Source organism: Lygodium microphyllum, chromosome 7 (genome assembly GCF_053477565.2).
Source record: "Lygodium microphyllum isolate KBCC chromosome 7, Lygodium_microphyllum_v1.1.10, whole genome shotgun sequence".
NCBI lineage: Eukaryota > Viridiplantae > Streptophyta > Polypodiopsida > Schizaeales > Lygodiaceae > Lygodium > Lygodium microphyllum.
Genome location: NC_141141.1, coordinates 52,153,889 through 52,169,587, shown reverse-complemented (window position 1 = coordinate 52,169,587; position 15,699 = coordinate 52,153,889). Strand labels below are relative to the sequence as shown.

The 15,699-nt window shown below is 41.6% G+C and overlaps 1 protein-coding gene across 2 annotated transcripts in view; it reads left to right on the top strand.

The window, feature by feature from the left end:
* LOC148033440 (uncharacterized) overlaps positions 1-15,699 on the top strand; it is an 85,494-nt gene that overhangs the window by 61,823 nt on the left and 7,972 nt on the right. For both annotated transcript variants that reach the window (XR_015691311.1, XM_087681366.1), the window contains exons 2-8: positions 296-409; positions 612-680; positions 921-940; positions 1,068-1,120; positions 1,234-1,264; positions 1,365-1,446; positions 3,436-3,575. Coding sequence is in view for 1 of the 2 variants with exons in the window: in XM_087681366.1 (XP_087537492.1) it covers positions 296-409; positions 612-680; positions 921-940; positions 1,068-1,120; positions 1,234-1,264; positions 1,365-1,446; positions 3,436-3,575 (509 nt within the window). In the remaining variant the exon portion in view is untranslated. The remainder of the gene's footprint in view (positions 1-295; positions 410-611; positions 681-920; positions 941-1,067; positions 1,121-1,233; positions 1,265-1,364; positions 1,447-3,435; positions 3,576-15,699) is intronic.

The following is a 15,699-nucleotide window of genomic DNA, read 5'->3' as shown; positions in this document are numbered from 1 at the left end:
TTAACATCATGGTGAATATTTTGCCATATCTAAATGATATGTTTTTTCAGCATTTAAAAAATCTTTAAAAGTGACCAGTTACAACACTCACAAGTGACCAATCTTTTTCTAACTTGGCATTATACACTGAGAAGAATGGGACCAGTTATAGAGAGATTACGATTAGTATTGTGTGTGTGAGATTATGATTGTCGTTTTATTGGCTCGTCTATCATTGATCATGCTAATAAAGAGAGATGTTAGATTGTGTGCTCTTTGTAGCATATCCATGCTAATTTCATGTTTCTCTTTGCAGCACTGTCTGAAGACATGGTGGCAGATGGGTATGAAGATCTTGTCAACATTGATATATCACATGTCGTCATTGATGCAATGCAAAAAAAGTACTGTGATGTTCATCAACTTAAATGTATCCAGTAAATGCAACCATATATTTTTGCCAGAATGGTGACAATCATGATTGCCATATCTTGTTGGACTCTACGTACCAGAACTAACATTAACACTGTAGACTTAGTGCCTTGCTGTCTTCATAAAGCTGACATCATAGAGCTTTTTAACGGGAATGTGTAAAATTTCTAAAAGGTCACTTCCTTTATTAGCTGTTTTAGATCTGCAGATGGATGTGCAAGATCTATCTTTCTTTGATGATGGCACTTTTGACTCTGTAATTGACAAAGGTTTGCTACCTATCTGTGAACTGTTTACATTTCTTTGTTAGGTTCAAGTTGCTTTAGTTGTAAATTGCTAAGCTTAATAACCTAGATGTGACCGGGCAATTCTGTGAGAAAGGAAGAAAACATTCTTCAGTCCCAGTTAATGTGTAGACTCATTTGTGAGTGTTTTTAAAGAATAGCAGGTTATAAGACAGAATCTTATTTAATTGCATTGTTTTTCTGACATGTTTGAGGGTTGGGCAGGTACTCTGGACTCATTGATGGTACGGTATTGAACTGTGCAGCTGAGGATGCCTACTTATGAAGAGTTGTTTTCATAAGTCATAATTTTAGCTGTGTATGGTGTTGGTTGTAATTGCAGTTATTGTAACTCATAATTTTTCTATGCAGTGTGGAACAAATGCAACATATCATACTGGAAGCATGCTAGCGGAGGTTAGCAGGTCCTGCTGTTCTCAAAGTTATATCCAGAAGCTTTTTAATTATCTTTTATGTTCTCCCTGTCCTGATTTTGTAGGAACTATTTTGTTCTGACCTGTATTTGTGACACACTCAGAACTTTGAAACCTGGCGGTGTGTTCATACTGGTAAAGTTTGTTATTTGCCTTGGCTGCTATCTTCAATCTGATCTTTCATTCCTGTTTAAGCATATTTCTTGGCTTTTTGTCCATGGGTTTTGAGATGCAGATTACCTACGGGGATACTAGGTCAAGGTTGCCACATTTGATCAGAAAGGAATATTGTTGGACCATTAGTCTTTACATTATACGTAAGCTCTTGATTTTTTTTTTTTTCTGGTTTACCCATCATTCATGGCAAAGTTCCAAACTCTATTTACAGTTTGCATGCTCTCAGGTACAATTGAGATGCAGGCCTGCATTTTCTTAATAGAACGTTAGAATATAGCATACCTTCATGAGCAGATATTTTCATACAAAAGCTAAGAGAGGGAGTGAAAGAGGGATATTGATAAGTTTGCATTGATATCTATGGGAGGCCGGTGGGCCGATAAGACCAGAAGGATTGTGACGAATAAACTAGTTTGTTAGACTCAATTTACTATCTGCAAGTTTGGCTCCCTAGAATATTCAACATTGACTTGATTATGGAAAATCGATGGGGTTATAAGGATGACCTACTGGCCTGCTCTGCAATGGGTGGTGGTTGGATCCCTCTGATCTGGTTGGTTGGGAGGGCCCTCTCCATTTCCCTCTTCCTCTTCCTCTCCCTCTCCTTCTCTCTCCCCCTCTCTGATCTTGTCAGTCAGGAAAGCCCTCTACCTCTCCCTCTCCAACTCATTCGCTCCCTCCCTCCCTCCCTCCCTCCCTCACTTAACTCTATCATCTAAGCACTCGCTTCCTCACTAGATCAGACTATTTAAGTCCTGTCTAGCTAGACAATGATGGGCTATTCCAAGGCAATCAATCAGTTACATTGGCTGGAGACACTAATGGCCTTTACCAACTACCATTCTTGGTTCCACTGGGACTCAGGCTGGAAGGGTGGGGCAGGAGTGAGGGTGGGAGGGAGCTGATAAGGGAAGGGGGTCCAGAACGAGAAGAAAAGAGGGAAAGTTGTAAACCTATCTGCAAATTGAGATGTATAAGGTGAAAATAATTCATGACATTTGAGGTACTCCTGAGTTCAAAGAGGTGTAGCCTTTTCCCATGTCTAGCCTCCTCATCTCTACTTGTCATGTGAATGCTGTTGGCTGCTCTTTAAGACTGAAGGACTGCTGCTAAGCGTAGTCCAGGAACCTCTTCATCTATCCAAGATATTCATCTATGTGCTGACTCCTTTTTTGTAGACTACATCTAGAAAAGTCTATTTTCATGCAGATCTTTATAAGCATCCTTAGAGTGAACTTTGCTATGGCATCTTAAGTGCCCTGCCTCCCATTGTGGAACTATCACAAGCCTTCTCTTGATAGTTACTTGACCATTTTCTGCCTGTGTGTTTTCTGTCGGTGCCATTAGGTCATCTACCATGTATATTTTTATTGCCTTGGCTTCAATGCATTTATTTTAGTGAAATCCATTGTAGCTGTCATATCCCGGGAGTTCAGGATGAGGCATCTGTCTCTGACGGTATCCTTCCCTAACTTCTCAGGAAGGGAGGGAGAGAGGGGGGGAAGACGTTGAATATTGGACCTTGAGGCTTCATGTCATGAAGATGTGTTTACAATTATAAGCTTGTACATCAAGTACATGAACCTAAAAGATGCTGTATAAAAGATTCTACTAATTCAAGGTAAGTTTTATTGTGGAACAACAGCAATCATCTAGTTTTTTCTTGGAGGCAAACGTTAACTCATGATATAAGTTTGCTTGGTACCGAAAGGAATGACTGAACAATAAAGAAGCTTGATTTCACTTTGTGTCTGAGCACAGCGACTGCTCAACAACCTTGTCTAGACTGCACCTTCACCTTGTGTGTGAAAGCAACCATGGACGTATATGAATTTGGCCATTTGGTACTATATCCTTGAATGGAGGGTGATCAGTGTGTCCAGATAATCTTCTTAAGGCATTCAGCACTATGCATGATCTGTGAGTTGGGGCTAAATAAAAGCATACTATTTAGTGAAATCATTCTGTGTCTTCCTTGAAATGTGCAACTTAGGTAATTCAAGGCTTACCAGCTTATTGACGTCCTATTGTTTGAAGTCTGGAAATGGTGGATTGGAAGCAGCTTTTTATTCTGAGCCTTAGTATTGACACATCTGAGGTTTTGTGTGTTGGAAACTTTTGTTTTACAGCTGTTCCAGGATCAAAAAGGGCTTTGGAGGGTTGCTCAAATGCATATTATGAACCAGCAATAGTCTATTGTAACGAGAGTCATGTGGCTACATTTACTGCAGAGGATAACGACTCTCACTTCGTTTACATATGCCACAAGGTCAAGCCATTTGTTTGTACCAAACCAATGTCTTCAAGTTTTTTAATTCAGAACAGAATTTGTGAAGAAGTGAAGGATGTACTACTGATCCTGGTATTTTGGTTCAAATTGAGTTCTAAAACATTTGACTTAAGTTGGCAATACAATCAGTGTTACAAATGATTGACTCTGTTTGTAAGATAGCACAGTTGAAGAATCAAGATATGTATAATGGTATCACTTTAAAATAAATACCTTAATACTGCAATCTGAGTTTGTTAGCTAGTATGGGTGAAGATATGCAGAGTGTGTGTAGACTTTAAAAATGAAGGAAAATTTATGCTGCAATCTGATTTTGGCTTATTAATTTTATATTATCACAAGTCAACAACCGAAATTTTACAGATGCTGTTTTTTGATGCTGGGATACAAATTGAAAAATCTCTTGTTGGGTTGTGTGCAAAGCTCACACACAAAGCACTTACAGTCATGAGAAAGAGTGTGTTGGAATGTTCTCACTTGAATAGTGTGAGTGGAAGTGAAAGTACACTATATCTCTAAGGTACTAAAGTTCTCCTGCCCAAGAGGGTAGTCACATGGGGAAAAAGCCCTCAGTACAAAGGTAAAAAGTGCCCATGTGTCAGAGACCATTCACACTGGAATGGCGAAGAGGTATACGATGAGAGCATCAAACCCCCTTGGAGTCAATGATGTAAATGTAGACAGGTTATGGCAGATCAATCCCCAAACAGTAGTAAGCTGAAAGTCTTATGGAAGACTTCAAACTTTTCTCTTGAAGGAGACTTTGTACAACGTAGACACATTCACCATGTTTTGCTATGCAGGGACATAAACTGGTCAATTTCTTCATTGTAGAGCCTTTCCTTGACATGATAGTGTACTTCAATTGCATTCTGTGAGCATGAAACACTGGGTTCTATGCAACTTCCATAGTGCTTTGACTACCTGTGTAGATAGGAGTGAGCATAGTTGCATCCTGTCTGCAGATGGAACCATCCTGTTTGATCCGTCTTTCCAAATATGGTCGGATATGTAGAGTCTGTCCAGCATCGGTACGGTTTGGACAGGTGAAAATATGACTATTGCTTGTTTGATCAACAAGGTGCTCATTTCAGAGTGTGCTAATATCTACTGCATTTTTGCTGTCATCTCCTGTTTGTGAGCCCTTTTTAGAGTCTGATGGGAACATTGGGAGCTCTGGCTATGTGCCTTCTCTTGCGTTTGTTGTTTGTTGTCTTCCCTGCATTGCAGTCATCATTTCCAACATTTTAGGTGTGATTTTTCTAGGGAAGCAGACACCTATGGTGACTGACCTGTCCAGCCACTCTTCCAGCCTGCATTTTCATCACACGACCTGCTGCCCCCAGTCGAGGACCATCCACCAACTATTGCCTACAGATCAGACTGCGTTTTGAGCTGATTCAGGCCACACAGCAGTCGTTATCACCTTTTGAGCAGTCACCATTAGTCAGACAGTTGTGTTTTGCAGCCAGCAGGTCTCCAACGCAGCTGCACTCTGTTTTTTCAGCTCCAGATAGACACTCCAGCAGTCACGCTGATTGCTGCCACCTTTTGGAGGCATCACACCAGCCATATGTGCATTTTCAGATTGCTAGTCATCTGTAGATTGTCGCCTTTCCCAGTCGTCATCAGATTTCAGACCGTTGCTGCCTATTCAGGAACCGTTCAAGTATGATACATTCCGGCACCCGCACCTTCAGCCACCTCTGCCCTGGTCCTAGAGACATAACAGTTGAGGCTCCACTGTTTGTATTGTTTTCATATACATTACCCATTGATTAGCATTCAGCATGCTACAGATCGTGTTCTCCTTGTTGTTGTAAGCTTGTGTGTTTGTGCGTTCCCATACCGTTTCTTTACACCCCACTGCTCAAATTAATCTTGCCTGTCACTGTGGCTCACATCTTAACTTAATTACACGAGCACAACTTAGTTTTCCATTGAGGAACAAGGTGAAAAATTCATGATCCCTTGACAAGCTTCCCCTAGAATCTTGCAATCGCCCTTGATAGCACTGCAGCAGAGGCATTAGTCTTCCTTGGAAACATGTGTGACATCACAATCAAACAACATTGGCAACTATTGGTTAACCATCTGTATACCCCTAGCATGGTGAAATTTCCAGTCACTTAATCCAAGTTACAATACATACATGGATCACAACTACTATCAGAACCAAAGGCAATAAACTAATATGTTGAGGACCCAAATATGTTTTCACCATTCAAAGACAAAGTAATGGCAAAACCTAGGATGTACAATGCCTCAATCCAAAGATGCATTCATGCAAATATATAGTCTCAGAGCCATGGTACAAATTATAGGCATCTACATTCCAATCCTTTTTAAATAGCACATTGAACTCGTAATCCTCCAACGAGAAATATTGTCAGCATACAGTACCCTATATGATACCAAAGTACATTCAAGACCACTAAATATCCAAGCTAGTCCACTCTAGGGGAGTGGAGGTGCTACTTCCCCCTTGGGTATTAGGTAACACTTTGGACTCCTTGCTTTGTTGAGGCTGAATGAGCAGTGCTGGCACATGCATTACACTAAACTACAAAAATACTTTTTGAGAATCGGTAACACTATTACTAGATATAAAGTTAAATTTTCTTTCAGCTTTTCAAATGCTGAAATTTGCATCTTGGTCCATCTAAATGGCACTGTCTTTTTTTGTAATGCATGACGTTTTCAAGCAATTTCAGCAACATATCACTAACTGAAGTTTGATTCATTATTCATCCTCTCTTGCAAAAACTAGGTACATAGAATGGTGATTTTCATTAATTTTGATATGGCTGAGCTGATAAAAATAGGAATAGAATCCACTTCCAATTTTACATTCAAAACATGGGGTTTCCTCTTATGTTTAGAGTCACCTCATTTTGAACCCTATGATACCATGGCATTCCAAGTAGAACATCCATTGAAGGAGCAATAAAGAATTCTTTGCTGTCTACATAACTACAGATATGCAAATGGAGCTTTCTGATGATTGGTGTCACAAGTTTTGCATGACCACGACACGTGGGCTCTAGGATCAAAGAATATCAATGCAATCAGATCTTTGACTTTGACCCACGCTCGATTCATTGCCATCATTATTTGGCTGCTCACCTACATATGGGACCCAACCAGCAGCAGGTCTAGACATTCTTAGGTTCAGCCCTATTCTCAAAATTTTCAGGTCACAGCATTTTACGACAATCCCTTGTTATATGCCCTTCATGTTCACATACAAAGCAAATTGTTTGCAGCAAGCAGTTATTTGCATTTATCATCATTTTTCCAAGGTTTGAATTGTTAATTCCTCCACTTTTTAGTAGCTGGTGATGCCTTATCAAGGTTTGAATTCCTTGTTCTCTTTTTCTCTGAATCCCCCTTAGCATCCTTAAAGTCTCATCAGCTACTGTCATATTGGATATGTCAATATATAGAACGGTGCAAAGAGATAGTATGGTTTGCGGGGAGAAACACAAAGTGTGTATAGCGAACACTGAGACAGAAGAGAAATTAAGAAACACAAAAGAACACGGTGATGAAGCACTAAATCATGATATGAGAAGAAAAGCTGATATAGCAAAGCCGAAGCTTAGAAGATTATTGTACTGTCTTGTCTGACTCAGGCGGCAATACTTGTGGGGAATCTGCACAGTGAAGGGAATGAAACGCAGTCCTCCGAGCAGTGGGCTATCGAAGCAATCACTAGAAGTTGAAGGACAGATGATCACCAGCCATGGAGGGAGCGAAGCGCAGTCCTCGGGCGCCAAGAGGATGGCCTGGGCAACAAACACAAATCCTAGGGTCCAGAAGGCTGCAAACGCAAACTGTAGGAGCTTGGATGTTGATGCTTGTGAGGGGGAAGGTCGCCAAATGTGGAGGTAGTGCTTGATGATGGCAAACTCAAACTATAGAAGTCTCGTGTGCAAAACACAAGGTGTATGGTGACGCCAATTGGAGAAGATTGACGCTGAGATGAAGAAACATGATGCCAAGTTGGAGAAGATGGATGCCTAGGTGTGAGGAGCCTCCAAGCTGCCAAACACAAATGTGGGAAGGTGCCTAAAGGGGAGGAAGCTGATGCCAGGGATGGAGATGATGACGCCAACAAGGATGGAGCCTCCAAATGTAGCTTGAAGTAGAAAGGGAACAAGGTGCTTGAAGGACAAGAGTGGAAGGAAGAAGGTGGCCACAAATTGCAATGTCCTCTGATAGGGGTGTGAGCAGCAGTGGTGAGGAGAGAGAAGGATGTCCTCAGTCGTTGTCATCGTTATTCAACACTTCCTTTTGGAGACAGGAGTCGGTGCCAATGCCCATGGAGCTAGTGACTCACTGTTGTATGCTACTTTCTTGTGTTTGGTATATGGATTTTGTTTCTCGAGCACATCTTTGAGTTTTCTTCTTTTGTAGTGTTCTTCTATTTTCTGTTTTCTTTCTCTTCTATCTTGTGTCAGCACTTGTCTATGTTTCCATTCGTGCACTACTTCTGACATGGTATCAAATCACAAGACCTAGATTCTTGTTGGTTTTTCTGCCGATTTCAAGGCTTGACCTTCTTTGCTATGCAGGAGACGACCTGTTTGCTACCTGGCTTCTGTGTTTGCTGCATTTAATGCAGTGTCAACTGACATCAGCCCCCACATGACCTACATTTTCAGGGTGTGATCTCGTTGCTGTAGTAGGCGGCTCCTATATTGTTGTCGCTTGCTGTTTTCAACCCAAATTTTCTATGTTTTCAGCAGTTGATGCTTCTCCATTGCTGGGCAACATCTTTTAATTGTTTTCTTGCAGATTTCAGTGTTACAACATTGTGTTTTTGTGATCAGCGTGTGAATACTGTGTGTGAACTCTATTTTTGTGCAGTCTTTGTTGTTTGGTTGTGTGTCTTCTCTCTCTGTCTACCTTCTATTTTCTCTTTTTATCCTCTCCATATGGCTCCTCTGTACACTTGTACAGATGATAAGTTACATGTACTTGACTATCTTACATGGAGTGGTGTGATGAATGCCTGGTTTGTGCAGAAGTTGATGTGGTACATTGTTTGTGGAGCTATTTCCCGTCCTTAGTATGCTTTTCCACTTCTCGAAGATTTTGACGAGGACAACCATGAGGAAGTTGTGCTTTCATGGGATTCGGATGATGCACATGCCTATTCTGCTATTCTTCGACGTATTTCTAAAGTTCTACTTGCTGTTACCTCATGCAGGACATCTCCTAAAGTATGGTTGAGGCTTCAAATGTTGTGCGAGACACCTTCCACCATGCGTGTAGTGACCCTTTATGGATAGCTTCAACATATGAAGTTTGAGTCTAAGGACACCATTCAATCATTTTTGCTTTGTGTTACATAGGTATAGGACCAACTTTGACGCATGCAATTTGCCCTTCCCGAGGCACATCTTGTGGGAACGGTACTCTACAAGCTTCCCTCGGAGTTTGATGGAGTGGCAAATGCTTTGAGGGTGCAGACATCATCTATCCCTGTAAGCTTCACACATATGTCCTCGATGCTACTTGAGCATGAGGCATCATTGTGTTTACAGGGGAGGCTTCTGTCTCATTATGGAGGTTCCAGTGAGGCTTTTATAGCTTTAGAGAGGGGTGACAAGAAAAAGAAGTCAAAGGCCTAGTGTTATCACTGTGATAAGAAGGGACACTTTCGAAAGGACTGTAAAGAGTTAGTAGCTTTGAGGAGGAAGAAGGAAAAGAAGAAGCAGCAGGATGCAGACTCCTCGGATGAGTCATCCTCTTCCCTAGGCTCGGACTCCAATCGTTTGGCTAAGTAGTCCAAGGCATGGAAGGGATCCGCTTCTTTAGATCGAGGGAAGGTGTTGGTGGCCCCTTCCTCTGTTGCTTTCTTATCTAGGTAATGCAATCATCCCTCATGACTCTCCAGTGCCAGAGGAGTGTGAAAGGGTGGTGAGATGCAGCAGTCGAGCCTCATCTATACAGGTATATAGGTGCACAGGTTTCCAGAGAGAGACGTCCCTGACGCATCGACAGAAGTCTAACAGGTTGAAACCTTGGAGTTGGGATTGACATCCAGGTTCATGATGGATTGCTATTTGACAAAGAGCAGGCTTGACTCCTAGTCTTTTGCTCACATGAGGTTGGTGGTGGCTTGATGGCCCACTACTAGGGTATTCATGGTTCTACTTTGGTGGTTCTATATTGTATGGATTGTGATGAGTCATTATCGTTATATTAGCTCACCTATGATCTAAGAGAGGGTGTTAGCGGGGTTGTTAGCTCACGTGTGAGTTTGTGCATGCATTTTAGGATTGGACACATTTTCATTATTTTAGGCATTATTGTTGGGATCTATTTGTGGCATTTTATGCTAGATTGTCTTTTTATAGTGGAGCTCCTCATCCTCCTTAGTTGTCATGAGTTCCACAAGAGATCTAGAGGCAAAGGCTATAGGGCCTCAAAGATGCTAGAGTTATGAATCGTAATAGAGGCCATGACAAAAGGGGTCCCTTTTGAGTGGAGGACAAATACAACCATTTCTCAAATTGGGATTGTTCTCTTTTCTAGAGGAGACATTCTGGTTGTAGTCATTGCAACTAGCAAGGATAAGACTTTCACTTCCATGGTGGACCACAATCGCCTTCAAAGAGAGGTCGTAAGGATCATAGTCTTGGCCACTTGAAACTAGCCGCTTGCTTGATAGATGGATGGAGACACTTGGCTTATTACAAGTCCCCTTTTAGAGGTTACAGTGGGATCTAGGAGTGTGTGTTTGGAGGAACCTATTCCTTGACAGGCCATGTGTGATATGGCCTTCTTTGGCGTGTAACACTGCTAGGCTAGGGAGGAGGATTTAGATGAAGTATTAGTGCATAGCCAGTAGACGCTCCTCATTGGCATAGATAGGACATTGGATCATTTTTTGTACGAATTGATTAGGCACGGAGATTGAGGTAGACTGTCGTATGCGCAGTGAGAGACAGAGAGAGAGAGTGAGAGCAAGCAATGTAGAGTGTCAGCACGTTTTTGGTACAATGATGAGTGTCCCACTTTAGGTTTTAGATATATATATATATGAAAGTACAATGTGCTAAGGGTGTGTTCATACCCGTGCACGTATAAAAGGCACGATGACCTTTTATTCCCAACAACCTCCGACCTAAAGGCAATGTGCCTTGAGAGAAGAAAAGAATCAACTAAGTCTAGGTATGCACAAAGCTGAAATAAATTTATCTATCCAACTTCCATCCTCTGTTAGCAATGAGCAAACCGCTTTGTTGGAAGACCCTTTGTCAGAAGGTCTGCAAGATTATGATCTCTATGCACTTTGACAAGCTCAATGCTCTTGCTGTCAAGTATATCTCTAATGAAGTGGTACTTCACATGTATGTGCTTTGTCTTTGCATGAAAAACAAGATTCTGTGCTAGCATGATAGCACTCTGACTATCACAATGGAGAACAGGTAACTCTGTGATGCCAAGCTCTCCCACCAGACGTGAAAGGCATAAAGCCTCCTTGCATGCCTCAGTGGTAGCCACATACTTTGCCTCTGTAGTAGACAATGCAACACACTTTTGTAGCCTGGAGATCCAAGAGATTGCTCCTCTTGTGAAAGTAAACACATACCCAGAAGTGGACTTCCTACAGTCTGCATGACCAGCATAGTCTACATACGTAAAGCCAACAACAAATGCTTTTTTATTTCCAAAGTAGATGCACAACTCCTTTGTGCCTTTGAGGTATCTCATAATACCTTTCACTACATCCCAATGCTTCTTGCCAGGGGTTGTCATGTATCTGCTAACCACTCCCACTGCAAAGGCAATGTCATGACGTGTAGCAACAATGGCATACATCAAACTGCCAACAGCTGAAGCATATGGTATCTTGGCCATTTCAGCCTTCTCATCATCAGATGTAGGGCTGTTCTCTACACTAAGTTTCACATATGGAGGCAATGGAACCCCAATTGTTTTTCCCCCCTTTATATTGAAACGCTGTAAAACTTTGGAGATATACTCTTACTGAGATAGATAGAGTAAGCCTTTCGATCTTTCTCTGAGTATTCGCATGCCAAAAATGTGATTTGCATCACCAAGATCCTTCATGTCAAAGCTGCCATGAAGACTTTGCTTCAGTGAGTCCAAGGCATGAGTATCCCTGTCCGCAATCAGCATGTCATCAACATACAAAACCAAGATAATCAGGTTGCCATCTGGTGCCTTCTTGGTGTATAAGCAGTGATCCACTTGACTTCTATGAAAGCCTTGGGACTGCATGAATGTATCAAATTTATGATACCATTCTCTTGGTGCTTGTTTTGACCCATACAAACTCCTTTTGAGTTTACATATCATTTTTTCCTTCCCCTGTTCAAGAAACCCTTCAGGCTGCTGCGTATATATATCTTCATGCAGATCACCATGTAAAAACGTAGTCTTTATATCTATCTGTATGAGCTCCATATCCTCAACTGCAACCAAGCCCAAAATGGTTCTCAATGTAGTCATCTTGACTACAGGAGAGAAAATCTCATCAAAGTCAATTTCATGTTCCTGCTTGTACCCCTTTGCAACCAATCTTGCTTTGTACTTGGGTGAAGTACCAGAAGTGACCTTCATCTTGTAAACCCATTTGCATGGAAGGGTTTTTTTCCCCTTGGCAACTACACCAAGTCCCAAGTGCCATTTTTTCCAAGAGATTCTATGTCTGACATCATGGCTTTATACCATTTCTTGCTGTCCTGTCTCTCCATTGCTTCCTTGAAGCAAGACGGTTCACCACAGTCTGTCCACATGACATAATCAGCCACATTAATTGCACGAGGAACAAACCTGTCAGGTTGTCTAGTAGCCCTAGACGATCTTCTAACCCAATGGTCATTGTTTGTTGGCTGTTCCTGCAAATTTCCATTTTCAGCATGCTGTCCTGGCATTTCAGCTTGCAAATCAGTATTAACTGCTTGCTGTCCTGGCTGTTCGTGCACATGTAATGGCTCATTTTCATGGGCAATAGCTGGTTGATCATTTCCAGCTTCATTTCGTTCATGCCATGATGAGGGGCAAAGGAGGTTTTGAGAAGAATTAAGGGTTGTTTTCTTAAAAAATATAAAAAATGCAAGCTCAAAATATTTAACTAAATATGGCACAACAACATTAGCCTTGTGGTTTAGTGATAGGACCATAGGCCTTTGACCCACAGGTTGGCACTTCAAACCTTGCACGCACAACACAAAACAAAATCATTTGTTTGTGCCTTCTAACCTTACAAGATGCGTGCTAAATGCACTTTGGGAAGTTTGTCTCCACATTTTCTAGTCCAGAATGCAATTTGTTGCATTTTTAAATTACAAAACCACCAAATTTTGAGAAAAACTATATTTTTGGGTCAAAATGAAGTTTGTCTGCCGTACAACGGGAACATTTTGCTGTCCAAAAGGTATTTCTTCTCGGAATACAATCCTACGGACCTCCTCAGTCTCTTTGGGCTGTTTGTGCATGCGATCTTCCCGGAAGATAACGTCATTGCTGCGTACTACTTTCCTTTTCTCGGAATCCCACAATTTATACCCCATTTCACCCTTGTCACCATATCCTAGGAAAATGCATTTACAAGACCTTGGCTTAAGTTTGCTACGTTTTTCTTTACGAATGTGCACAAAAGCCTTGCAGCCAAACACTTTCAGATGTGCATATGAAGATGGCTTGCCCGACCACGCTTCTTGGGGAACTGCCCCTTCAAAAGACCTGTTTGGTGACCGATTAATCAAGTGAACGGCTATCGTAACAGCCTCAGCCCAATAACCATGGGGTAATGTAGCATGAGACAGTATCGTACGGACCTTATCTTGTATGGTGCGATTCATATGCTCTGCAACTCCATTTTGGGGCGGATTATGAGGAGCAGTGAGCTTTCTCTTTATCCCTTTGCTGTCACAAAATGCGTGAAAGGCCTTGGATACATATTCCCCACCATTGTTAGAGCGAAAACACTTAAGTGTCTTATCTGTTTGATTTTCAGCCAATGCCAAGAATTTTTCAAACTTGTCAAGCACTTCATCCTTGCTACGAATAGGGTAAACCCATACTTTCCGTGTAGCATCATCGACAAAGGTGACAAAATATTTCTTTCCCCTAAAGATAATCCTGGCATTTGAAATACATCCGAATGTACTAACTCTAGAGAAGAAGATTTCAAAGAGACTTTTTATGTGACGTCTGTGCATGTTTGCCATAAATGCAATGATCACAATGCTCAAAATCAGCATAACGAAGACAAGGCAAGTAACCCAAACAAGAAAGTACTTTCGTTCTTGTTTGACTCATGTGTCCTAACCGGCCATGCAACAAAGAAACGCTTGGCTGCTCGGTCACGGCAACAACATGGTCACGCACACTAGATACATGAAGCGGATACAAGGTATCACTTTTTCAACTTCATGAAGCGGATACAAGGTATCACTTTTTCAACCTTTGGCAATAACCCTAGATCCCTTACAGATCTTCCATTTTCCATCACCAAAGGTGGTATGAAAACCATCATCATCTAGCTGCCCTGTGCTAATCAAGCTCTTCTTGAGCTGAGGTACATGCCGTACATGTTGAAGTGTAAAGACAGAGCCATGCTGAAACTGTAACTGCACACTGCCAATACCTGCAATCTCACATGCATAGTTGTCCCCAAGATGGACAAAACCATGTCGACCCCCTGTATAGGCAGAAAACCACTCATGATGAGGGGTGACATGAAAGGAAGCACTTGAATCGAGAATCTAGGTGTGCATGTCATCATCTGTATCTGCAAGTAACACGTGCACCAAAGTGTTAAGAGACAAAGAGTACATTGCTCCCACTGTCACTGTCATTAGGGACTACATTCACCTCTTCAATTTTTACACTGCTCTTCTTAGGTTGACTGTCCTTCTTCTCTTCCTTGCTATCATCTGACTTCTTGCTTTTTCCTTTCTCTTTCTTCCATTTGTAGCAGTCACGTTTAAAGTGACCCTTGTCGCAATGATGGCATTCAATATCTTTGCCACGCGATTTATTGCATCCCTTGCCATCATATTTGCCCTTTTGCTGTGATCTGCCCCTAGTATGCAAAGCATTGGAAGACTTGCTGGATGTATTGTTCTGCCGATTCATCTCTTCCATAAGTAGAGCACTCTCTACATCAGCATACAGAAGGATCACATTAGAATTGCTCATAGCAGTCCTAAATGTATTCCAACTCTCTGGTAGAGTGCAAAGCAAGAAAGTAGCATTAAATTCCTCATCAATCACGAACTTCAAGGCAACCAGCTGGCTGAAAATGGAGTTAAACTCGCTCAAGTGAGTAAACATTGCTGTACCTTCTTTCATACATAAATCCATAAGCTTTTTCAGCCAATACACTTTCCTTGCAATACTCTTCTGTGGATACAGTTCTTCCAGTCTAGTCCATATAGTATATGCAAAATCCAAAACTTCAATGTTGAAGAGCAAGGTATCAGAAATCGATAGCTCTATGGTTGAGCATGCAAGCTCATTTAACTCATCCCAATTATCTTGATCCATGTCCGTGGGCTTTGCCCCTTTGGTTTTGATCGGCTTAGCCTACTTCTTTTGTAACAGGATATTGTAGCACTGCTTTTGCCAAACTGCAAAATTATGTGCGCCTTCAAGCTTCTTTATGTGCATCAGATTAGTGCTGTCATTGCTGCCAGCCATGATTTTCAGCCCAAATGTGACAAAAAAACCAGCAAATGCAGGCCCAAAACTGTAACCCAAGTGACCAAGGTACACACAAGTACCAATCAGCAATAAATGACCACACAGAAGTACAGATTTCAGATCTGTAATTAAGTTTCCAGAAGCACCAAGCCAAGTGCTACAGCATTATCCAACTGATTACAGCTGTTCCAAGGGCATGTGCATCACATTCCATGAGAAATCCCAAAATTTCAGCTGCAATTTTTGTTGTACATGTACCCACGGGCATAAAATTTGACATGAATGGTCAAAAGCGCCAAAATTTTGTGCTCAAAGTATCAAACACACACTGCATTTCCTGTGTCATGCATAGGACTGTCCAATTTTGCCAAAATAAAGCAATTTCAGCAAAACCCCCAAATTTTACCAAGTG